Source organism: Lactuca serriola, chromosome 7 (genome assembly GCF_051521515.1).
Source record: "Lactuca serriola cultivar US96UC23 chromosome 7, Lser_US96UC23_V15, whole genome shotgun sequence".
In the NCBI taxonomy this organism is placed as follows: Eukaryota; Viridiplantae; Streptophyta; class Magnoliopsida; order Asterales; family Asteraceae; genus Lactuca; species Lactuca serriola.
In genome coordinates, this window is record NC_136414.1 from 194,648,021 (window position 1) to 194,674,517 (window position 26,497).

A 26,497-nucleotide genomic window follows, 5' to 3' on the forward strand; every position below is an offset into this window, starting at 1 on the left:
CTGCTGACTGAGAAATGTCTGTCTCAGTAAGAAATTCTGACCAAGTAAGAAACCATGTTGTTTGATTGTACATCTGACTGAATGTGCTGACTAATGCAAAATGACCATTTTACCCTGATGCTATGTATGTTTCTATGCAATAATAATAATAATAATAATAATAATAATAATAATAATAATAATAATCAATGTTATACAATATTTAAAATGGTTGAGCAACTGTAACAAAAGAAAGCTTCTAGTTTGGTGGTAAATATATTGGTTTGTGAGTGCAAGGTGATGGGTTTGATTCCTATCATCCACTCTTGGATTTTTAAAGCCCATTGGTAAGTTTGGAAAACCTTTCTTTATTTTTCAATCAGCTAACTTTTTACCTCTTTCTCACTCAGATCTTGATGACTGAGTCAGCCACGTAAATTTTGTTTATCAAACAACTTTAGCTAACCGAGTCAGCCAAAAATGTCTGAGCTGACTCGGTCAGACATATATCAAACAGGGCCTAAATTGTATTAAGAAACATTTGGGACCAAACTTAAGAAAACAAAACTTTAAGACTAAAACCGCATAAACGACCTAATAAAGGACAAAATTTGTGAACACATCAAAACCATTATCAAATTATCATGACACTATTTACATCTCTTTCCTAATTAAGCGCTAAAACTGAGGAAGGGAATGCAAGCTGAACAGGTCTCACTCCCCCAACCTTATTTCGTTTCTAATTATATCTTCACTCCAACAATTCTCCTCCGCCGTGCGCCGGTGATCGGATCTCCACCAATTCACCACTCAAAACTTAGAAACCACCTCTAATCTACAGTCTTCAACCCACACTAAAACGAGCAACAAATCAAGGACATGAGAGTGTCATGGAAATCATGGCTTCTCCTATTGCTTTTCCATATATGTAACGCTCAAGATGATGGAGAAACTCCGATCACCTTACCAAAGGAGGTCGACGCCTGTAATGGGATCTTCTTACAATACAACTTCGATTCGCGACAGAAAGAATACCCACGTCTCGAGAACGCCACCGCACAGCCATGGGCTTTCAAGTCTCAGTTAACCGTCGTCAACACCGGCGCCACCGAGTTGAAAACATGGCAGGCGTTTATCAATTTCCAGCACGATGAGATCTTGGTGTCTGTTGACGGAGCGACGATTCTCAACGGTGACAGTTTTCCGATGAAGGTGGGGAAGAATGGAACTCACCTGACTGGATACCCACAGGCGGATTTGAGAACCGCCATTGATACCGCCGGAGATTTGACTCAGATGGCGGCGAAGGTTAAGATCAAGGGGACGATGTTTGGGGTGAAACTCGGCGGCAATGTCATGCCTTCAAACATTAAACTTGAAAACGAAGGCTTTAAATGCCCTAAAGCAACAACCAAAGGCAGTACGTGATTATCTCTAACTCACTGTATCTTTCACCGGAGTAAATGACGTCATTTTCCGATGCATTTTCTGTGACTAATGTTGCTCTGTTAATGAAACAGGACAATCGATGCATGTATGTTGCACAAAAGATCCCAAATTTAAACCGAAGAAGAAGCTCTTGAAATTTTTCCCACGTCGAAAAGCTGATCTTTCGTTCACATATGATATTATACAGTCGTTTAAGGGTAATTACATAGCTCAGGTCACCATCGACAACCACCACCCTCTAGGACGCCTCGATCATTGGAACTTGACCTTCGAATGGATGCGAAATGAGTTTATTTACGACATGCGAGGTGCTTTCACTCGGAAGAAAGATCCTTCCGAATGCCTTTATAGCGCTGCCGGAGGATACTATCAAGATATGGATTTCTCAAAGGTCATGAATTGTCAGAAAAAACCAATCATCTCCGACCTTCCGTCCACCATGAAAGACGACGACCACGTCGGAAAGTTGCCGTTTTGTTGCCGGGATGGACAGATTCTATCGAAAATTATGAACGCAACTAAAGCGAAATCAGTATTTCAGATGAATGTTTTCAAACTTCCTCCTGATTTAAACCGAACTGCAATAAATCCACCTCAAAATTGGAACATCAAAGGCGTGGTGAACCCGCATTACAAGTGCAGTCAACCGATCCGGGTCGACCCGACGGAGACACCAGACCCGAGTGGCGTCGAAGCCACGATCTCCGCCATAGCTAGTTATCAAGTCACCTGCAACATAACAAAACCTAAACCGAAAATGGCGAAGTGTTGTGTATCATTTTCGGCGTATTACGCTGATTCAGTGGTTCCATGCAACACGTGTGCATGTGGTTGTGAAGACGAAGACACCAGAAAATGCGACAAGGATGCGAGAGCGTTGCCGCTTCCGGCGGAGGCGCTACTAGTTCCGTTTGCTAATCGGACGATTAAAGCAAAAGCTTGGGCGAAAATCAAACACATAGATTTACCAAAAAAGCTGCCGTGCCCGGATAATTGTCCGATGAGTGTGAATTGGCATCTCGATAGTGATTACAAAACCGGGTGGTCGGCAAGGATAACGATGTTCAATTGGCAACGCCGACCGTTTGAGGACTGGTTTCTCGCCGTTCAGTTGAAGAAAGCGTTTGTTGGGTACGAGAATGTTTACTCGTTCAATGGAACGAAACTGGGAAAGGTGAACAGGATGATTTTCATGAAGGGATTTCCGGGTTTGAATTACTTGATCGGATTGACGAACGGGTCAAAACCAGGGGAACCACCGGTGCCAGGAAAGCAACAATCGGTGATATCTTTTTTGAAGAAAAACACGCCGGGAATTCGTGTTGCGGGTGGAGATGGATTCCCGACGAAGGTAATCTTTAACGGGGAAGAATGTGCGTTGCCTAGAAGATTGCCCAGGCGTTCCGTCGGAAGTCGTCAATCTCCGGTAGGATTGTTGCCGGCGGTGATTATTGTCTTTTCTACATTCATTTTGATTAATTTTTTTCTTCCATCAATGGCGCCGTTTTTGTGACGATTTGACTTTCATTGTACTTTATCGAAAGTTTGCGCCAAAAATGTTGATATTGTAGTTCTGAATATAGTGCACTTTGTTTGAAAGCTAAACAGAAGTATCATTAGTAAGATGAATGATAGAAGAAGTCGTTAAACGATTAAATGCAAATAATAATGTTTTGAATCAAATTTTATTGTGTGTAATATTTTTTTATGTAGATTAAAATATATTTCATTTTGATATCCGACAAGAAAAACTGTTGTTTTATGTCTTTTTCAAAAAAAGAAAAACTGTTGTTTTTGCAAAGATCAACTTCCATTCAAGTAAATACATTAATTTTTTTTTTTTTTGTAAAAACAAGTCCCATAACATAGTAGTTTTTAATACTATAAAGAATTTATCAAAGGAGGATGCCAAGGCATAAGACCTGAACGAAAGCAAGAACAACGAAATGTTTTTATTATTAAATTCTAGATGCATACGAAAGGGTTACAAAACCCTCTGTATAGAGGATCTAAATATCAAATTTTGGAAAACTGAAATTGACATTCTTTGGTCATGTCTTCAATATGCTCTGCATCATCACAATCAATGTAATAGACACGTTATCATCACGACGTTTAATATTTCAAACATAACAAAAGTCATCTAATTATCCATATTAAGGTCTTCGAATCTCCAAAATATCATTATAAGCTCGCTACTAACCTAAGTACATCTCAAAATGATGTACTAGCCTAAAGTCTAATGAAAATCTAGGATTAGACATTCCAAACCAATATAAAATGATAAGACAACCTAAAATATATATTGTCAAAGGTCAAAGCTCAGCTTTTTTTTTCTCTTTCTCAAATGAAACGATGCGACAAAAATACACGAAACGAAACGAAACGAAATTGGGACGAAACTAAAATTTGAATTTGTGTTCGTGTTAGCTCTAAAAAACATGATGTCGTGTTCGTGTTCAAAATTCGACATGAAATTGACACGATTTAGCAGTTCTTTATCGTATTATATTTGATAAAGTATTCATTAAATAAACTAGTTTTTAGTATATGTTATTTTTGTCGTATGTCGTGTTTGTCGTTTTTTAATTCGTTCGTTTTCGTGTTAGTTAAAAAAACACAACATTGTGTCATGTCGTGTTCGTGTTACAAAAACCTTATCGTGTCAGACAGAAACACAAAACGATAGCACGATTTGTCACCCCTAATCAAAACCTTCAAAGTCAAAATTAAGGAAAAACATCCTAAAAACCATAGTAAAAATATTTATACCGTTATAAACCTCAAAATTCCAAAGATCATCAAAAGTCAAATAATGTATATTCAATACAAAATTTCAAAACCACAATCATCTCAAGCTTAACAAGTCAGCGTCCCCCATTCTTAAAGACTCCCAAGGTAACCCAAGGGAAATATATGTTTATGAAGTATGATACTTGAAAACTAGCATGAATCCAGTTATCTAAATATAGATACTCAAAGTCATTTCATTTTATTAGGTACAAGTGAACCATCACACAAGTACCAATTAAAGGCTTGCAAGTTGCAAGACACAACTATCATGTTAAAAGCTTTCTAAAATGTTCACAAACATCCGTAAGTGTCCAAACTACACCCGTCATAAAATCTTACCCAATATATGGATTCAGATTATTATTTTATATTTTTTGGATATTAAAAAAATGAAAATCAAACATTTTTAACTTTTTTTTATGAAAATTTTGACCCCTAAAATGTGTTTGTAGAAACACATTGCCATGTCACAAAAATACACCCTATTCGCAGTTAAACCCTTCTCTATATTCTCAAGTTTTTTTTTATATGACATTCAAATATTTGTCTTAAGAATCGATAGAATCCCTCCCATCTCACTTTATTCCACCTTTTAAGGTGAGTCAATATGAAATTATAACTTTTATATTATTGATATTGCATATTAATCTCTCTTCCAATACAAAATCAACATATTCTATCATGTCCTTCCTTTCCTGCATTATGAAAATATGCCTAGAGGAACCCGTTTTTGCATATGATAATATTCTAATATTTCCTCAATATACGTTCATTGCTATGGACATAATGGTATAAAATAGTTTAAAAAAACACAGGCACCTTTGCATTTTACGAGATTGTTGTTGCATATACATATACATAGACATATATATTCAAAAATGACTTATTATTTGTCTTGTAAAAAGAATCACACACAGTCAAATGAGCATCATATCAATTCACAACAAATTGCCTCCAACACTGTGAAAACTATCCTCAAAACTCAAACTTAAGAGGCGTTTGAAACAAGCCATGGAATATGAAAGCTATGGCGTTTTTGCCTGAAACAACCAACACATAACAATTAATTCACTACACACTTAACTGAATTGTATAACTTTTGACTTGAGGAACTTGATTGTTTCTTTCTTTTTTTCTTTCCACTAGGTTAAGTGGCTAAATAGGAAATGATGTATGTCTGGATAAAGTGTTGTATGCATAACATATCGCCTGTTTCTTTCTTGTCTGAACAAGACTAAATAACCATTTTACCCTTACATTTCAAAAAACAAATTTCACAATATTCACCAATTTTAACGAGAAAGTTGGGATATTAAGCCAGATGTTTCTATTTTTAGTTAATGCAGAAAGAATGACTTAATATAGAAAGCAATGAAAATTAGCTTTTCAGCATTAACTCCAAACTTTTACAAACTTTCTCAAATATATTTTAAAACATCATTCATTCAGTCTTCAAAAATACCTTTTGAGATACTTCTTGTGAATCTTCATGGCCTCTGTGCAAGTTTTCTTGGCATCCATATTCCCAGAAATGTCATTTAATATCTGCACAAACAAAACCGAAATAATTCAAGAAAACCACATCACGTAAAATAATAAACCTTTTTTTTTTTTTTAATTTTGGGTTTAAGTTCTCTAAATAAAGTCAAAGGGTTGACCTTTACGACATCGTCTAGTCCCCTAGCTTCAGTCAACAACTTGTCACTCCTGTCCTTAAGGACACTTGCTACAAGAAAAACAGAAATCGGGAGAGGTGAAACGGATCCGGGTTTGACCCGGGCCTGGTTTTTCCTATTTGCTCTTTCATACTTTCCATATTGGCGAATGGCTTTTCTTTTCAATCTAACAGTATCTGATTTACTGTTTGTTTCATCTCCTCCCTCATACAATGAGAAAAGCTCCGGATTGTATTCCAATGCCCACATCATCTGTTGGGGTTCAAAATGCAAAATCATACAAACTTCAAGGTCAAAATCATAAATAAATTTAAAAAAAAAAAAAAAAAAAAATATGACTTTATGGTATAACTTTTATTACCTCCCATAAGTACAATGAATCTCCAAAAGAAAGTTCTCTTCTGAACAACACCATAAGCATCCGGAATGCAAATAGGTATCCACCTCCACCTAGGTGTTCTGTAATTGTATATTTAAAAATGAGAAAACATTTCATTTCACAACATATTTGTAATTTAAATCAAAAGTATGTATCAATCTAGGAAAATATTTGGTTATTTGAAATTTGACCTAAGTGACTATGAAGTTTAGGATCAACAACTTGAGTAACATTAGCCAAGCTATCAAGTTGTGTCTCTACCCCAACCGAATTTCCTGTGCACCTGAAATTCCCTCTCTTTTCAAGAGTATAAAGAATTATTAATCATCAAGAAAGTATAAATAAATAAAATTGGGAGAAAAAATATATATACACTTACTAATCTTCGCATTAAACGTTCAAAGCACCAAAAAGCATCTGCTTCATCTTCAAGAAGCATAATCATGGGGGAGCAGAGATCACTCATTCCTGATTTGTGTATTGGGGTTAAAATTGGAATCATGAAAGATAACAAATATATATATATATATATATATATATATATATATATATATATATATATATATATATGTTTGATGATATAAATATATAATTAAATACCTTGACCATAACCGACATCTTTATCAAACCAAGCATAGACTGCAAGAATATCCCAAAGTTTTGCCAAATTTTCTTGTTTTTCATAAAACATTAGTGTTCTATCTGTGCGAACCACATCAAGACCTGATAAATTTGTAATTCAAAAGAAGACAAGTTATATAATACTTTTTAAAAAGAAAAAAACAAAAAAGAAAAAGGTAAACTGAGACCTATTATAGATTGAATTGACTTTGATGCAATTTTTTTTGGCTACCAAGGTGTTATTTCTTTTAGACTTAATGACCTTAATGAGGACTGGATAATAATCTGCTAAAGTTTCTTTTTGGGTTAAAAAAGATTGACAAGTGACCATTTTTCCAACAGTTATCAAAAAAAAAAACACCCATTTTGCAAAGTGGGTTTTACAATTTTCGAAATTGCTTTAGTAAGGCCCCCACCACATTAAAAGAACCTTAAAAAAGTGAAAAAATATGTGATTTTCTTTGCAAAATGACAGCATCATTTCGCAAAATATTATTTCATTTTGCAAAATGGTTGGTTATTTTGTGATAAATGTTAAAAAAAAAAAGTCATTTTCTTAAAAACATCCTCCCGATTTGGTCATTTTTGTGATTAACCATTCTTCTTTGACTTAAAGTGAAATAAAAGAATGACCTAATAGAGAAAGTCAGGGAAATGAGGCTTTACCCATTAATTCCTAACTTTTTTTTTATCCAAATAACACTTTATCTAGACAACACTTAATGGGGAAAAAAGTAAGAGGGACTAAGACATGGTATAAAATAAAATACAAACTAATAAATAAATAAATAAAAAAACAAATATATAGTTACATGATTCATAGGAAGCATGTGATTATATTTCTATATATCAACCTATTTGATGTAGAGCCAGCTTCCACTGAATTATTTCCTTGTCATGCTCCCGAGCAACTGCAGATACACAACTCAGTGGATTTCATTGATAAGAAACTCAAACGAGCATTAATAAATTTAAAGCTCAAGAAATTTAAAATTACCAGTTTCTTGAGATTGCAATGTTGGAGGCTTTTCAGGATTTGTTCCTAAATCCACATTAGGATCTTGAATTAGATCCCCATTTGCTGTGATCACACGTGCTGTGATGAATTTCCCACTTCCAACAGTGGGAAACATTCGGCTACATGATTCTTTCAACTCAGCATATTGCTCCCTGAAGGCATAAAGAAAATATAAAAATGAAAGCAAACCAAAAGTTACCTATTTACCCTTATCATGATCTTATTCATGGCATTTGATTGGGTCAAAAAGCATACATTTTTTCCCCTTTATTGAGCAGTATTTTGGATATTTGACACATAAGTTCATTGGTAGATATATTATAAGAAGAAAAGATAATATTACCTTCGTCTTTGTCGTATTTGTTCTCGTTCTTCAAATGTGCTTTTATGATCATAACAACCGAGAAGAATTTCCCACACTTCTCCTCTAATTGATGGATGAATCCCCTAATTTTCATCAATGTACATGAACAAAAGGTGAATGAGAAACAAATAAATAAGACAAAACAATGTATAACAAGTTGTATTGTGTTTTGTGTGCATTGTGTTTTACGTGCATTGAACTAAGACTATGTCAGAGGACAAAAGAAACAACTTTTTGGACTCGCTCTTGACCTTTGTTCATTGCAAAAGACGTAAATACCCTCCTCATCATCGTATCACTAAACAAATTTGAGGAAAGATGTAGAGAACTTACTCCATGATAGATTCGACTAAGGCACTTGCCTATATCAAGACAACCTTCATCTGTAAATGAAGCCCGCCACCTTTTTTCACTGAGTGTCTTTCCGGCCTTAATAAGTTGATAAAAAAAATTGAGAAGCTTTAGTAACAATTTCAAGAAACCGATCATGATGATGACAATTGATATATGTATAAGAAAGAAATAATATGTAGATTAAATAAATCTATCAATATCAAAGAAAGTCACATCCCAACAATAATTATAAGTGTTAATTTCTCCTGCTAGATTAACTAATTCATCAAAAAAAACACCAGAATCGATCAAACAGCTGGCGTAGGATTATTGAAGATCGAATAATACTGCCTAAAAACAACAAAAGTTTCAGAAAAAAAAAGGGCTAGAACATAATGAATTAAACAGAGCAGAAAGCAAGAATTTCACCAATATAAGATCGTTCGATAGGGCAATTACCCAACTGGGTTAATTGGCTAACAAAATTGATCCGATCCTTAAAATGAAGAAAGGGTTTTACCTTGATTCTAAAATTGGTTTTGGGACCATCGGAAAATCCAGCTCGAACCTCGTAGAATGAATCAGTTGGTAGACCTGGGTCTTTTCGTAAAATGTTCATCATCTATTGCAAACTTTTTTTCTTCAAAACCAGATCTAATAATGGGGGGGTTTGATTTTTGATAATCTTGATATCAAATCAATTGATTGAAGGGCAACAGCAACAGCAACGCCCACCCCATCCACAACCACCTCAAGAAACAAAAACCCAAATGAGATCTTGACACACAAGAATTAAAGGCGATGGCGCCAAAGTTGTTCGGGTTGGGTGGTGATGAGGAAGGGGTGGCGTAAGGGAGGAGGTGGTGGTGTGGTGGTCGTTGGTGGTTGGAGGTTGGTTAGTGCTCCTACCTGTCTATACAAGTTGTATACTTGTATAGAAAGGAGAAGAGGCCGCGGTCAATGTGTTGACCTTCTTCATCGTTCCCTCCAGGCCACCATCGATTCACTCGTTTTAATGTTTTCCCGTCAAAATCATATAGTTGAAAATTTTAGTGCGTTGGTGAAAAAAATCATGTGATGTTACTCTCTTTATTAAATTTTATTAAATTTGAGAAAACATTTATTCATTAAATAACATTCTCATTTTAAAGATTTTGCCTGGCTCGTTAAAAAAATTCTATTTATATCCATATTTTCTTTTAATAATTCATCTAACCCTAAATTTTCAATGTAAAAGTTAAAAGTTAATGCCCAACAGAGTACAAGTCATGCACTCAGCATCAAGGCGACCTGACATCGCAGTGATGCGGTAAACACCATCCCTCTGGTATGCGGTGGTGTGAAGGAGTCCCACGGAAGAAAAAAGCATTGTACCTATCTTTTTTTATTTCATATTCCATATTATTGTAGAGTACAATTTCTCATTGTTGTATATTTTGAGGGAGTAACATGTGACAATTTTTTAGGGATGGACATGGGTCAGTTTTTCTGGGTTTTTTTGTTAAAACCGAACCAAACCGTATAAAGTCAGCTATTTCGGTTTTTAAACATCTATGGCTTCGGTTTTTGCATGGAATGTTTTTTCGGATTTTCAATTCGTTTATGGGTTTCAGTTTTAAAACAATGCATAGGTTTGTCAGTTTACGGGTTTTTAGTTTTAAAACGGTAGGTTCGTGAGTTTATGGTTTTTCGGTTCAAACCACAGAAAGTACATTGCTATAAATGGTACCGTACCCAATTTAAATATAATAAAATAATCGTTATGAATTCTACAACCAACTTAGACACTAAGCGCCTAAGCGGAACAAAAATTAGGACGAACGACGAAGGAAATAAAAGGTTGACATTGAATATATATATATATATATATATATATATATATATATATATATATATATATATATATTGTAACATTCCAAAAATACCAGTAAATATTTTAATTTTTAAAACACCCAGAAGATACAATCAATTGTTCCAAAAACCAACCACAATATAAATGTTCTCAACATCAGAGTAAATTCAAATAACAATTCGGAATAAAAATCGAGTGCATGTTGTGCAATCATGTTAGGTCCTTCCCTTTGGAACCGAATGTACCTGAAAAGTTTAAACCACGAAACCATAACCACAAAGTTTAGTGAATTCCCCAAAATACCACATATCATACATAACATCGTGCCCCACCTACATAATAGGCCTCGCCGACATAACGGATCTTGTCCAGCATACAATGCAAGAGTCACAAAGACACCTAACATTCTACATAGTATAATGAGAAGACTTGTCTTGCAGACATAGTCAACAACTATAATCTCTCACAGTCAATGAATCGGGTGCCATACACCTCCTAATAAACCATAAAAGGTAAACCCTTAGTCCACCCTCTAAAACTAGCCAAATTGCCACAAGTCAACCAAGTCAAAGTCGTCGGTCAAAATCAACTTCAGCGAGTCATCACGTCGTGGCAAAGTAACGACAAAATAGTCAAGTATCCTCAGTCACCACGTCGTGGAAACTGGGTCTCAACATCTTAATGGATTAAGTTTTTTTCCTTCCACTCCAAGAGCTTCAAAGCTCAGATTTATTCTCTCTCTCAGGGTCTTGATGGATAAAGTTTTCAACTTTATCCATTGAGACATCCCAATAAGTAAAGATCTTTAAACCTAAGTCCTAAATAATAACTTAAGGCATGAACTAATCCATTAAGCACTTATTCACCAAAGTCACAACTCCATAAATTCTAGAAGGATTTCCTACACCCAAATCATCATAAAAATTCATGCTTTATGGGCATGCATGTCTCTTCCAAACTAGGTCAAAACATGGAAGAAGTAAACTCAAACTTGTGCATGAGACCAAATACACCATAGGACCCTAGATCCGGAACATATAACCCTAAAAAGGACCTCAAGGATCCATAAAGTTGCCAACTTTATGGAATCCATTCCTCCAAACTTCCTCAACATGAAGAAAAAGGAACAAGGAGCCTAGATCTAGAAACATGCTGATGGGTTTTAAGCAAAAGAACATCCTATGTGCACATGCAAAACCCTAAATATTTGGATCTAGGTTTCTCTATTATATATGCAAATTCATCCAAAGCTTGTAAACCCTAATCTAGCATACAACAAAACTAATTGAATATCAAATAAACTAGTTAGATGAATACCTTGATTGTTGATTGTAGATCTTGAAGCTTTGAGAACCTTAGCACTCCAAATGTTGTGCCTCTATTGAATCACAAACACCAAAATCAATTGGATGAAGCAAGATAGAGAGAGAGGAGATGGAAAAATCGGCTCCAAGACTCCTAAGGTTTCAGTGTAGCCGAAATCTCATGCCCAAGGGGTCTTTATATAGGTGGGTAAATTTCGGTTTTAGTGATTATCCTTATCTGGTTACTTAGCCACCAAGCAGCCCAAGGATAATTCTAGAACCCCCTTGGACGAATTCCTAAGGCCTTATCCTTAGAATTTGTCCACCCTATACTCTAGGGTTTCCTCACCCAACTTTGCAACTATCACATAATTACAAGTTCAGTCCCCTTAATTCAATTAACCTCTTTTGATCACAAAATTAATTCTTAATTAATTCTTGAACAATGTTAATTAATTAAATATGATATCTCTTTTAATATATTATTCTTATAATATATTAATAAACCATAATAACCTCTTTCTTTATTATTCACCCAGTCAAGTTGCTTCGGTGAAGGCAACCTAAAAAGACCATGCAACAACTGATGGGTTTTGGTCATAAGACATCCTATGTGCTCATAAAAACCCTAATGTTTGGATCTAGGTTTCTCTATTGTACATGCAAGTTATCCAAGACTATAAACCCTAATTCTAGCATTCAAATAATCATATTAACATGAGAATAGGTTTATAATGTTACCTTGAATGTTATGTAGAAATAACAATCCCAAATCTCCTTGTATTGACTTTGGAAGGCTTAGAGTCACAAGTGTCACTCCTCTAATGGCTTACAAACACCAAGAGCAAATGGAGAAGGTATAAAGAGAGAGGAGAGGTATAAGATTTCGTCCCTAAGAAGCCTTGGGAAGGTCTGGACGAATTATGAGCCAAAGGGGTGTTTATATATAGGTGTAGAGATAGGGTTTCAGTCCTTATCCTTATCTAGTTGCTTGCTTACCAAGCAACCCATAAGATAAGCCTTGAATCCTTATCATAGTCGAATTCTAAGGTCCTTATCACCTCAAATTCATTCAACCTATCCTTAAGATAATCCTTGCCTTATTTTGTAACTATCACATAATTACAATTCAGCCCCTCTAGTTTAATTAATTACATTTGACCACAAAATTAATTCTTAATTAATTATTGACCAATATTAATTAAACAAATATGATTTATCCTTTAATATATTATTCTTATAACATATTAATAAATCATAATAACCTCTCTCTCTATTTATTTCTCCAATCAAGTTGCTTTGGTGAAGGCAACCCAAAAGGACCATGCACCATCGGGTCAAGTACATACCAAAATAGTTATGGACTTAGACACTAATCCAACAGTCTCCCACTTGGATAAGTCTAATAACTATTCTGCGTATAACTTCAGATCCTGATCTGCAATCGTAGCTTTCCAAAGCCGCTGTCAACTCTGATCCTATCAGATACGCGTGTCCTTAGATAAGGGATCATATATTCCTCCATTCTAGATATCATATGAGATATGATTTCAAATCATTCTCTTTGTACTATATCTCAATTCCCAATTTATGACAACTGACTAATTGAACAAATCAAATTAGCCCTAGCCCGGCCGAGCATTTACGTTTGTCATCACTAAATCATCGAGGGGCCCAAAGATATCGCTTTTATCCTACTTTGGATAAAAGGAACGAATAAACTTTGATACAATGCTTACTTGCACTCACTCACCGAATCACACACAACAATATGTTTTATAGCACCAAGTTACTGGTGCGTTTACATATTATCAATGTGCAACCGATTTGCAAGATACAACTCACACATCTCGGTTTCAAGAATATAAGATGTTATCGTCTCACCAATCACTCGTGATACAATTCATGGAGTGATCCAAGTGAGCGTGGGTTTAATCCAATGCTCAAATTCATATTCATAAGCACTCATGAATGTTGCAGCAAACCTTTGCTATGTCTAATACGCTATAGACAATCTACAAACCAATTCATGACAGTCTTCATTCATACTTACTTCCAACGTATGACTAACTGTGGTCCGTTTTAATAATTCGATTATTCTTAATAAACTCAATTATTCTGGAAGTCAAAACATGCAAAGTGAAACACAAGAATAATACTAATCCCATATGGCCTCAAACCTTTGAGTATAAATAAAACTCCTTTTATTTATCACCATATCGATTACTCATTATTTGTCGTTTCGGGTAATCAAATTTTTACTTGAATTACAACACTTGTCCCATGCTCCTAGCATGCACACAATGTTTACCTATGGTTCTTACTTTGTGAAATAGATCACATTGAACACATTTCCAATCATTCTCATTTCACAACTCCAAATCCTTTTTCATAAGTGTAAGAATATCAAATTCTTGCTACTTATAGAATATGCTAGATTCTAACACTTTATGCAATGATCCTTTCGTAATGTCACTGCACCAAAGTCACAAAGACTATTGCCAATGATATTACAAAGTTCTCTATTGGATATTGTTACAAGACAATTCCTTAGATATGATGTCTCTCACTCAAAGTACATTCCTTTGAACATCCTTTGCATAAAAAGTTTCTAATCTAGTCATAGATTTTCAATATCCAATTCTCAATATGGACACGTTTCCATATTTTCCATATGACAACTCATTCTTAATAGAATCTTTTCTATTCATAATAATGTTGATATGGTCCATTCAATACCATGCTTCCAACTACTCACAAGCAACCAATCCTCGTCGAACTTGGATTGTCCTTTGATAGTTGTTTAATTATTTTAGTCCATACCGATTCTAGTCCTTTTTCCCTCTAAATGCGCTAGACATTTGGAAAATTTTAGAATGGTCAAATATTAAAGCATTTGCAATCGATCCTATACCCGAAGCGTATGGGACACGATGCATAATGTTTTATTTGCTATGTTCTCAAAATTCGAATTGTGAAGAGGAATTCCGTAATCATAATCGAAATTTTAAGAACACACTATGTACCTTTGACTAAATTTATTAACATTCCACAACCTAAGCCTTTAGATTTGAAATGAAGCATAATATTCTCTCCCTTAATTATAGCAAAACAAATTTACAACCCTTACGACTTTGCAAGGTATAACTCTTGTTTTCTATAATTAATATTGCCAACTTGCAATACGTGCCTTAATAATCATACATTCATAACTTTTATGCTCCCATTATCATGATGATTATTATAAAACATAACACTTATACTCCCACTAGCTCCGACATGTATTCATAAACATCTTAACTTCCAGAAAGACAATACCTATTGAATTTCTTAAGTCCATGTTTCTAATACTTAATGCTTTGATAATCTTTTATCAAGGCTTCTTGAACTTATACACCTTTGCCTTCTATAGTTCATATGTGTGTCTAAACAATTAAGACTAATTGCCAAACCACACAATTCAAATTATGGAAAGGGATACCGTAACCATAATCAAATTCGAGAATGCAATTTTACAATCACTATCTTCTTAAAATCTTTCTTAGTGAAAGCATTTCCTCACAATCATTTTCATGAAGGAGGAAATCTTATGACACTTAGATTTAAACGGTGTATGTGTTCCTATCCATGTGAATTTGTTAAAACCAAAGTTTACGATAAATTAAAACTCATATGGACCGAACTTTCTTAATCTCGATTTCTTGCCTTATGGTAGCACAACTGCCCACCATGTCTTCCAAGTAGTTAAGCAGCTCACCCTTTCCTATCAATGTACCTTTCATTGATTAAGGTGCCTTGCCTTTTATGCGTTCAACATGAGAACTCATAGAACTCACATGCATAATTAACTTAATTGGAATAGCACAGAAACAAAATAACGTCAACACGATAGGTTGTTAACCTTAACTCATGTGCTAGTGATGATCGATAAGGTTTATTTGATTTGCTCTTGAAACTTTTCAAGACCATTAAGACTCTCACTGACTCCTTGACATATAAGATTCTTTTGTCAATAAACATTTATTGAAAAACAAATATTCAAGAGTTAGTGTAGTTTTTATCATAACATTTCATAAAATGGTCCTAGTTGGTCTTTGTCTTATTCAAGACATCACAACTTTCCATATTTGATGAATGTTATAAACCTTTAATACTTTTCACTCATTGTCACAATCTTAACTTTAAGACTTGTTATTGGAATGAAGTATGATAGACTTCTTGATTTAACCATTTCTTCAATCCTTGATTCCTCTTCTCAAACATACAATTGTACTAAAACTCACTTAGAGAATCAATTGAGATATGGTTCTTAATCATTAAGACCTATCATAAAGCATAAAAGCTACTCTCCCTTCTTCTTAGAATGGAGAAACTCTTATCTTTCTGCCTACTTGATTCTTCTTATTCGTTCTGCTATTGATTTAAACTTTTTCAATCAATTCAGAATTACACTTAATCTTGTAAGTATAATCATATTTACTAAACCTTTAGTAAATCATGACAAATATCTTTGTTACTCTTATGGTGGACTTGATCAATACGTAACTTTGTGTATTCGATCTCCAAGTTCTTCACTTGACACTTTGTCAATGAATTAGTCTAATTTCCAAATATGAAATTTCTCATTCATCGTGCAACCAAGTTGCATGATTCCAAGTTTCTGTCCAATTGAAACTTGGGCGATGAGAAACTCTCCCTATTTGGTAAATTCTCGACTTTCCATAATAAGAACCAAATCCATTATTGCTAATAATAGAAACATCCAAACATCAAATTTTCATATACGTCATTGCAAGGATAATATAAAATCAAAATTTATTTTATTGCGGAAAACATTTTGTCCTTACAATGCAATTCATTGAAAAACTATGCTAATACATCTTTCTTAGCAATCTAATTCTAACTCTAAGTAGTAGCTTAAGAATCTAATCTTCAAGAAATGCGATCGAAATCCATTCCTTCACGGTTAGATTTTGCTCACTTCTTCCCTTAAGCTTCCTTTCTTTTCTTCGATCCTACAAAACATCAATTGTAATCTTATCACATTATGTATTAAGAATCTAGAATAGAAGCTTAAAAGAGTTAGTTAATGGATTTTACCTATATTAGAGCCATACATTTCGACTCTCCCATCTCTTAGATCTCTTAGGTAAATAGGGCAGCTTCGTCTCCAATGCCCTTTCTCTTGGCAATAAAAGCAGATTGACTCTCTCGGAACAGGACATGGAACTACTTCAGACATTGCCTTTCTCTTATGATCAAACTTTTCGATCATAGCATGTCTTTCGTTACCATTGTCTATATCCATAGAGGTCTTGAAGACAGATTCACCAATCAACTTTGCTTTTCTATTGCGCCAAACCATTGCTGATTTAGCAGCAATAAGCATATAGGTGAGATCTATAAGGGTCACGTTGCGGTTCATCATATAGTACTCTCTTACGAACTCACTATATGAGTTAGGAAGTGACTGAAGAACCCAATCAACATCCATTTCCTCACATACAACGGATCCCAACATTCTTAACCTATCAATGTGTGACTTCATCCCTAGGACGTGTGCACACACCGGCTTTCCTTCTTTATGTTTACTTGCCAAAAGGGCTTGAGTGATCTTGAACTTTTCAAGCCTTCGAACTTGTGGGTTAGGGAGAATAATTGGAGGAGGAGGAGGAAGCGAAGTATGATCTCTTGTTCCTTGATCGAATCGTGGAATATCATCTTCATGTGGAATGCTTGTTCCACGGGATTTGAGAAGACCATAGTTGTCAAACTTTGACATCTACAAAACGGGAGAAAATAAATTCAAGTTAGTTGATTGATTGAGTCCTTAGTAAATCACCCAAATGAGATACTAAGGCTAGGACCCAACACAATATTCTACAACTCGGGAGAGGGATGTCGTAACCCAAATTACAGAACATTTGAAGGTAAGTGAATGACGATTCACTAATTTCCACAATGAAAAACGAAAAAGAAATTTAAGTTTTAAATCTATGAAAACTTCTAGATCCTTTGAGATTCATTGAACTTTCAATGGCATGTTTAAATCTCGATATGCCCCTCTAGTTTGTGACTGGGATGCCGAGGATCACAAAGCGGGTGTGAATAACCATGCAAACTTACATGGTGCCCTCACATGTTACAGTCACCTATTCGATGTGCCGGTAAACCACACACGCTCCACCGAATTATGACAAACATTGAGTCACCCTTTGCTACCTTTGCTTATAACCATTTAGTGTGCCGGTAAACCACACACGCTCCACTAACGTCTTTGCAAGGGCATAAAGTGTAATTTCATGGAATTGCATCAATTCACTTTTGCCTAAGTAACTAAGATTGGGAATTTTATGAAAACATTTAGTTACTTTTATACTTTATTATACTTATAATGGAAGGTATCGTCCTATCCTACCCGTTCGGCTAACAACCCTCCATTAGTCAAGAGTGCGGTGGGTAAGAGTGGATACCCATTCAATTGCCATTTTATAGGCAATTTCCTTAAACACCCCTTATAGACCAGCTTCGTGAATGAAGCCTACTAACGGTAAGACTGACTTTTACTCATACATATATATATATATATATATATATATATATAATGTTAGACTTTTAATGTTATATATAGTATAGGGTGTATTTTACACTTTTAAAATATTAGGTGGTCAAATTTAATAATTATACCTTTAATTCAACTAAATTTGTAAACCAAAACTTTTATGGGTTTATTAAACCTCTTTTAATTATACACCTTAATTAATAAATAAAACCATAAGGGTGTGATTTGAACTTTTTCAAAACTATACTAGAGTTTTAGAATTTAACATTCCTAATTAAACTTTTAATCAACTTTTAAATTCCAAAACTTGAGGGCAAGTTTTGAAACATTTCAAAACATTAGGGTTTAGAATTTAAATATACATCAAAATTAAACTATTAATCAAAATTTAAATTCCAAAACTTGAGGGCAAGTTTTGAAACCTTTTTCAAAACATTAGGGTTTTAACTATTTAAATTTCAAAACAACAAAACTTTTGGGTTCAAATTTAAACTATAAAACCTAAAAGGGAAAACATGAAACTTTTCATAACAACAAGGATCAAATAACAAATAATCTAAATTAACAATTAATTACATAATTATCCATATTTGATTTATTTAATGATTTCTTGCAAAACAATTTACCAATTTAATCAAAATAATTAATCAATTATCACATAAGGAAACAATTATCTTATTAATTGATAAATATCTTCAATTAGATCAAGAATATAGTCAAATATATCATAAAATCGGATTTATATGGATCTAATATGATAAGGTAACTATCCCAAAGCAAAAACAACAAGAAATCCCGAGATATACTCCATCTGACGAGTTGACTCGTCGAGTCAGGCTTGGACTCGCCGAGTACTCGTCGAGTCTGCATGGACTCGGCGAGTCCAGCCTCCAGAAACCAAAAAATCGAATTTTTTCAACCATATCAAGCATCAATACAATAGAAACCAGTCTAGTCTCTGATACCACTGATGGGTTTTGGTCATAAGACATTCTATGTGCTCATACAAACCCTAATGCTTGGATCTAGGTTTCTCTATTGTACATGCAAGTTATCCAAGACTATAAACCCTAATTCTAGCATTCAAATAATCATATTAACATGAGAATAGGTTTATAATGTTACCTTTATTGTTATGTAGCAATAACAATCCCAAATCTCCTTGTATTGACTTTGAAGGCTTAGAGTCACAAGTGTCACTCCTCTAATGGCTTACAAACACCAAGAGCAAATGGAGAAGGTATAAAGAGAGCGGAGAGGTATAAGATTCCGTCCCTAAGAAGCCTTGGGAAGGTCTGGACGAATTATGAGCCAAATGGGTGTTTATATATAGGTGTAGAGATAGGGTTTCAGTCCTTATCCTTATCTAGTTGCTTGCTTACCAAGCAACCCATAAGATAAGCCTTGAATCCTTATCATAGTCGAATTCTAAGGTCCTTATCACCTCAAATTCTTCCAACCTATCCTTAAGATAATTCTTACCTTATTTTGTAACTATCACATAATTACAATTCAGCCCCTCTAGTTTAATTAATTACATTTGACCACCAAATTAATTCTTAATTAATTATTGACCAATATTAATTAAACAAATATGATTTCTCCTTTAATATATTATTCTTATAACATATTAATAAATCATAATAACCTCTCTCTCTCTCTCTTTCTCTATTTATTTCTCCAATCAAGTTGCTTTGGTGAAGACAACCCAAAAGGACCATGCACAATCGGGTCAAGTACATACCAAAATAGTTATGGACTTAGACATTAATCCAACAACAATCGGGTCAAGTACATACCAAATATAGTTATGGACTTAGACACTAATCCAACACATGCAACATAAAGCTTCGATCTTGGATACTTACAATGATCCAGAAATGTGCTAGAGGATGATGATGAGGCTTGCCAGCTGAATCTATGTGCTAAGGGAGCTTCATTCTCCTTCAAGATGCCAAAAACACCAACAAAACCTCAATGACTCAACAATGGAGACTAGATATGATTATGGTTGGAAAGGAAGGTGTTGGAGGCTGAGGGTGTGCAAATCTTAGCTCCCACTTTCCTTAAATAGGGCCTAAAGCCTAAAAAATTATGGTTTTAATTTCAGATGTTCTACATGTTGTGCCCTAATACTTGCCATGTCGTTGGGCACAAAAATGATTTGTGATCACTTCGGCACCTTTCCCACGTCGTGGCCATTAAAACACTTAAATAATTTATTAATTAATTATACATGGGATTCCGGATGTTACACACACACACACACACACATATATATATATATATATATATATATATATATATATATTAAAAATCAAAATAAAAGAAATGGGTCGGTTTTTGCCTTCAGTCCTTCACATGTGGGTTGGTTTGGTTTTTGTGTATGGGTTTATATGGCAAAACCAAATAGAACCAAAAATTTTCAGTTGTAACAACCAGTTTCGGGATGTTTCTTAATTCATGATTGTGGACCATAATTCAATCATGTAATGAAATTGGGCTTTAAGAGAATAAATTTTAGACCTTATTGAATGTTGATAATATTAGTTATGAGATCCAAGCCCTTGAGTTGTGTGTTGGAACCAAAGGGTAAAATGAGAAAAGTGATGTTTCAAACCTCTTGCATGAATTAAGGAATTTAGTTTGGTATATTTTAATTCAAAAGTAAGTGAATAAAATTGTGGGGCTTGTCAATATCTTTGTGTGGATATAAAAATCGTCGAAAACGAAGTTGAAACGAATAAGTTATAATTGTTTGAAGTTGGAGTGGATTTGGGTGAAAACTTGTCGTCACGAGGTGAGGAGCACATCCTCACAACATGATGAGTCATCACGAGGTGACAAGTAGATTGTCACAAGGTGACTGTTGGGCACTCCAAGCCCATAATTTTTTAGGGTTTTCAAGATATTTAAAGATAAGGATTCATGTTTTAGGATATTTTCTTAGCCTCCATCACTCCTAGAACTCCTTAGGAGCAACCATATCCCCATCTTCAAGATTTGAGCTCATCCCCTCTCCTCTCTCCTCTTTTGAATGTTTTGGTGGTATTTTAAAGACGCTTAAAGATCAAGAAAGTTCTTTTGGTTGTAAGAAATGTTGTTTCAAGTTTGGATCCATCAAAGTCACTTCATTCTTGGACTATTGTGAGTATAAAGTTCATATCTTGCTCCTTAGTTTTTTTAGATCTCTTCATTTGTGGTTTTTATCCCTTTTGGTCCATTTTATGGGTGATATTGGATTTAAGTGGACTCCGACGCCTTTTGATCAGTTTGGAATGCTTTTTGGACCTCATGGACTAGGAAAGTTGTGATATGTTGTCTTCCCTTTTAGCCATGCAATTTATCTTGGTCCTTTAGGTCATTTTGGTGTTTTAAAATTTAGATCTTAAAAGTTTGAGACATGATTATGGATAAAGTTGGAATATATCCATCTAAACATCATGTTGATTCGGATATGAAGGTTGGAGACTTGGATTTAATGGATGAAGTTGAGAAAGATGTATTATTGGTCCCTTTGATACTTAAAAGCTGATCTTGGTTGTTTAGACCATCCTAATGGATAAAGTTGGAAACTTTATCTATTATGAAGTTATTAAAAACCATATCTGATGATATGAATTTTGGTCCTTAAGGATTAAGCTCTTAATGAAGAAAAATCTTTCTGACTGAAACCACAATGTGGCCAAGGAAGGCCCACGACGTGGTGGCGCGCTGCAACGTGTATGCTTTGTCTGGACGTGACCATGACGTGGCGGAGGAATTGCCACAACGTGGGGGACATCATAGTAGACTTTGACAATTGACCTTTTGACTAGTTGACTTTCGGTTAAATTTGGGTAAAATTGAGTAAAGACTGGTCTCGGTTTGGCTTTAGGAAGCTTGGGTTGGCTGTCTACTGTTGATGTAGCTGTTGAGCTTTTGTTGAGTAGTTCAAGTGAGTCTTCTCACTATACCATGTATGATGCTAGTTGTCTTTGTGAATCTTGCATGTATGTTAGGCAGGTCCCGTTATGCTGGGTGGGGCTCATTATGTTGGGTGGGGCTAGTTATGTTGGGCAGAATCTGTTATGCAGGGCAGGGCCCGATACGTTAGGTGGGGCATGTATGGTTATGTGGTATTTTAAGGAACTCACTAAGTTTTGTGCTTACAGTTTGTGGTTTAAATGTTTTCAGGTTTGCTTATATTAAAGGAGGGGCACGCCTCAATTGCATCGCATGCATTGGAGATTTCTGCACATAATAACTTTTAACGATACTCTAATAAATGTTTTTAAATCAAATGGTGTTATCTTGATCTTTGACGTTGTAATTTGAATAATACTTTTATTTTTTAAATGAAAATAATGGTTAAAATTTAGGACATTACATCAATTAAAAAAAAAAAATCAAACCCACACTTACAGTTATTGCTTTGATTTCATTTTTTCGGTCTGATTTTGTTGATTTTCTAATTCCAACTCAGTTATTGCTCACTCCTACCATTTCCTATCAGTGAGGGGAGGGTATACCCTTGACTTAATGAAAATTTAAAATAGGCATTATTTCTCATTTTGTATAAATATATGGATAAAATACATGAAAAACAATCTAGTCTTTTCCATTTTAATTATAAGTCCCTCAACTTTTATTTTCATAATTAAATACTAGTTATAACAGAAAAATTAGTGTAACGCACCCATTTTAGCGACTCATATCAATTTGTCTTAAGGCTATATATGGGAAGTTAATCACGGAACACTAAAGAACAAATTTTATGTTATTTTTAATTTATTTTCCCCTAATGAATTCATAATAACAAAAGTGATTCCCATATAATTCCTGAAATCCTCCTTAATAAATAAAGGTTTTTTTTGCCACATGTCAATCTTTTATTAGTTTTAACACTTGTCATTTTGTAGTATTTTTGAATAAATATTTTTTCCATTTGTCATTTTTTTTTTTTTTTTATCTTTCTTAATTAACACATCATATTTACACTTTAATTAATAATTGCCTTAATTGAAAATAACCAATAAATTACAATATTACAACTCATATAGTATTTAATATGTTTCCTTTTAAATTCAAATTTTAAATTTCAAATTTAAATAAATTTTTGTTTAAACATTCATATTTAATTTTTTTTATTTTATCCAACCCATATAAGATACGGGTCTCACAACTAGTGCATTAATATCCCAAGCCTAATTTATGTCAAATTACAAACTACCATCTTTCTTAACGAACTAGTAATGAAATGGATTTGCAAATTTTGCATTATAATCTGAAAACTATGCTAATAAAAAATTTCACACATTTCCGATCCCCTTGTATTATATTTTCATTCAAACAGTATGTAACTATGTATGAGTATAGTTATGTAGCTTTGTTGACATATGTACCTTTATCAACATCTCAATTCTCATATTCATATAGTGTTTACGAATTTTTAAGTCATCCATTTTTGTGAATTTTTATTTCAGTGCTACTATGCAATTCAGGCATGTTAGATCCATCGACTTCAACTTTTACAATTCTAGTTATTTAAGTTTTGTAGTAAAGTGATTGTTAGGGATCATTTTTAGTGAGTCTAACTGGATATTTAAAAAAAAAATACAATCTAAGAGCTTTTACATGGTACATTTGCATATATAATACCAAAAATGTCATTTGCCTATTGGTATCATGTTGTTGAAAAGAGAAAATGGCTTAAAATAACAACCAACAACATAAAATTTGGTCTTTAGTTCATTAAACTTTTAATTGTAACCAATAAGGAAAACAACTTTTTATTTTGGTTTTAAAATACCAACGATTACGATTTTTGTCAATTAAAATGACAACGATCACCATCATTGCACTTGCCACATCTAATAGAAAGCTTCTAGTAATCGTTTTTCTAAAACCACAACTAATAACCATTTGTAACTTCATATTGTTTTGTGACCTTGTCATTTTAACAGATAAAAGTCTATGTAGTTAAAGTTGTGGTTTTAGAGAAAATGATTACAATAGGCTATTAATTAGATGTGACAAGAGCAATGACGATGCTCGTTGTCATTTTTATCAATAAAAATCGTAATCGATGGTATTTCAAAACCAAAATAAAAGGTTTGTTTGTTTATTGAATATAATTAAAAGTTTAGTGGCCTAAAGAACAAATTTTGGGTTATTGGTTGTTTTTTTTTTTTTTTTTTTTTGCAAATTAAGTGGTAGTATTATGATAAAAATTGAAATTGTAGTTATATTCTTATATGTGACTTCTATATAGGGTTATTTAGTGAACATCTTATAAATAAAAGGAAATATTTTTTTAGAGAAATTAAATTACCTCCTAACTTTTATTCCTACCCACTAAAATTATGACAAATCACCATTCAATTTAATTTTATTTGATATATCTACTCTAATAAATGAAGATTTTTTTTTGTCAAATGTTATATTCTCATTCAATTTGTCAAATGTCATTTAGTGACTATTTTGAATTAATTTCTTTCCACATGTCATTTTAAGAGTTTTTCTATTTTAATAAATTCCACATAATACTTTAATGTAATAATTACAAAAATATAGTAATAAATGAATATCAATTTCATTAATGGACTTACCTTCTTATTTAAATTTCTAAATTAAAGTTCATTAGTTTATTTTGTTTGTTTATTTAAATTTAAAATATAAAAAAATCAATTTTGATAATTCATTATTTGTTTTTATTTTCTTATAAATCCATTTTAAATATTTAGACATTTATATTTAATTTTTTAATTAACCCATGTAATATATGGGTGTTACACCTAGTTTCTAATATAGTCTTAATGAGTTAGTTAAAAAAATATGGAATGATGACACTTGTCATAATTTTATTGGGTAAGAACATTTTTAGGCATAAAAAATAATAATCAATTTAATTTTTCATTTTTTTATTGCATTGAAGTTGCCGAGTGTTCTTAAAAAAACCCCTGTGAGTACATGTTAATTACTATTTTATCTTAAAATAAACACAATGTTTGATTAAAGAATATCTTATTACATCGGTCAACTATCTAATATACACGGGTTGTTTGTTGGCCATGAGTACTTTGATTCTAAACTATGAAATAAACACATCTATAGGTTGTCCCCTTGATTTGTCTTCGCTACGAGATTGTAAATCAACTCAAATCACAAGTTAAGTATATTCTAAAATTATGGTAAAGCAAAGTATAACCTTAAAAGAGCACGTAAGTGGCAATTTTCCCCACATCAAATATGCTTTGCACTCTCACCCAAGATATCTCGTTATAACCAAACACTTCTACAAATACCCATATCATATCTTCACATCCTTGCATTCAAATCTCTCACCTTTTCAATGGCAAAACCGGTCATAATCATCAGTCATTTAAGTCTTCTGTTGTTGATCCTGAATGCTAATGCATTTGAATTCATGGTTGGAGGTTCCGGTGATTGGAGTCTCGCATCAACCTCATATAATCAATGGGCCGAAAGAAGTCGTTTTCAAATTGGAGACACCGTTTGTAAGTTCATATCATATACATTATTGTGTAATATCAAGAGTTGAAAACATTGTTATGTATATTTTTGTTTTCTTTCTTGTGCTTATAGTGTTCAAGTACCAATCCGGGAAGGACTCGGTGGTTCAAGTAACAAAAGAAGATTACGACAACTGCAACGCAGCATCACCCATTGCAAAGTACGATGACGGTCATTCCATGGTCAAACTGAATGAATCGGGGCCTCATTACTTCATAAGTGGACTTGTAGACAACTGTAAAAAGAACGAAAAGGTTGTAATCGTTGTCATGGCAGATCGGAGCCACCGGTCACCGCCAAGTTCTCCACCGTCTCCCGCTCCGGCAGGCGAAGAGTCGCCATCTCCTCCTCCGGCCGGCGAAGAGTCACAGTCTCCACCCCCGGCTCCGGCAACCGAAGATAATAACCCGACAGCATCTCCAAATGTTGCAACATCAATCATCACAAGTTCCGTGTACTCTATTATTGCTTTTGTGGGCTCTTCGCTTGTCTTTGTTTTTTGAGTTGATTTACATAAAGGATATGGTTTGCTTTTGTTGTTTATTCTTGGGGTTTTGTGTGTGTGATACGCAAATAAGTTGTAACTATGATTTTATTAATAAATATTGTGATTATACAATGTATGTATTCAAGGAAATAAACTAGTTCTGTC

General features: G+C 33.9%; 3 protein-coding genes across 3 annotated transcripts; 2 read left to right on the forward strand and 1 right to left on the reverse strand.

Annotated features, from left to right (window-relative positions):
* Positions 1-633: 633 nt before the first annotated feature.
* On the forward strand, positions 634-3,033 carry LOC145065018 (COBRA-like protein 10). Its single transcript, XM_079012363.1, has 2 exons — positions 634-1,399; positions 1,500-3,033. The coding sequence occupies exons 1-2, from the start codon at positions 859-861 to the stop codon at positions 2,939-2,941; spliced, it is 1,983 nt and encodes a 660-aa protein (XP_078868489.1). The 5' UTR covers positions 634-858; the 3' UTR covers positions 2,942-3,033.
* Positions 3,034-5,021: 1,988 nt separating this feature from the next.
* LOC145061533 (rab GTPase-activating protein 22-like) lies at positions 5,022-9,635 on the reverse strand. The gene is made up of 12 exons (XM_079009045.1): positions 9,133-9,635; positions 8,613-8,708; positions 8,259-8,362; positions 7,895-8,067; positions 7,752-7,808; positions 6,877-6,999; positions 6,656-6,744; positions 6,468-6,573; positions 6,259-6,356; positions 5,880-6,149; positions 5,684-5,766; positions 5,022-5,261 (listed from the first exon to the last, which is right to left on the reverse strand). The coding sequence occupies exons 1-12, from the start codon at positions 9,232-9,234 to the stop codon at positions 5,210-5,212; spliced, it is 1,353 nt and encodes a 450-aa protein (XP_078865171.1). The 5' UTR covers positions 9,235-9,635; the 3' UTR covers positions 5,022-5,209.
* Positions 9,636-25,621: 15,986 nt separating this feature from the next.
* Positions 25,622-26,464, forward strand: LOC145061091 (early nodulin-like protein 9). The gene is made up of 2 exons (XM_079008470.1): positions 25,622-25,829; positions 25,918-26,464. Exons 1-2 carry the CDS (start codon positions 25,664-25,666, stop codon positions 26,346-26,348), a joined length of 597 nt encoding a protein of 198 aa, XP_078864596.1. The 5' UTR covers positions 25,622-25,663; the 3' UTR covers positions 26,349-26,464.
* The last annotated feature ends 33 nt before the right edge of the window (positions 26,465-26,497 follow it).

Bases quoted from the DNA above. Each gene is read 5' to 3' on its own strand.
- LOC145065018 (XM_079012363.1), top strand. From the start codon at position 859: ATGAGAGTGTCATGGAAATCATGGCTTCTCCTATTGCTTTTCCATATA. The intron at 1,400-1,499 runs GTACGTGATTAT...TTAATGAAACAG, and splicing joins TAAAGCAACAACCAAAGGCA to GACAATCGATGCATGTATGT.
- LOC145061533 (XM_079009045.1), bottom strand. From the start codon at position 9,234: ATGATGAACATTTTACGAAAAGACCCAGGTCTACCAACTGATTCATTC. The intron at 6,150-6,258 runs GTAATAAAAGTT...GAACCCCAACAG, and splicing joins ATTCATTGTACTTATGGGAG to ATGATGTGGGCATTGGAATA. The intron at 5,262-5,683 runs GTATTTTTGAAG...TGGTTGTTTCAG, and splicing joins CACAAGAAGTATCTCAAAAG to GCAAAAACGCCATAGCTTTC.
- LOC145061091 (XM_079008470.1), top strand. From the start codon at position 25,664: ATGGCAAAACCGGTCATAATCATCAGTCATTTAAGTCTTCTGTTGTTG. The intron at 25,830-25,917 runs GTAAGTTCATAT...TTGTGCTTATAG, and splicing joins TCAAATTGGAGACACCGTTT to TGTTCAAGTACCAATCCGGG.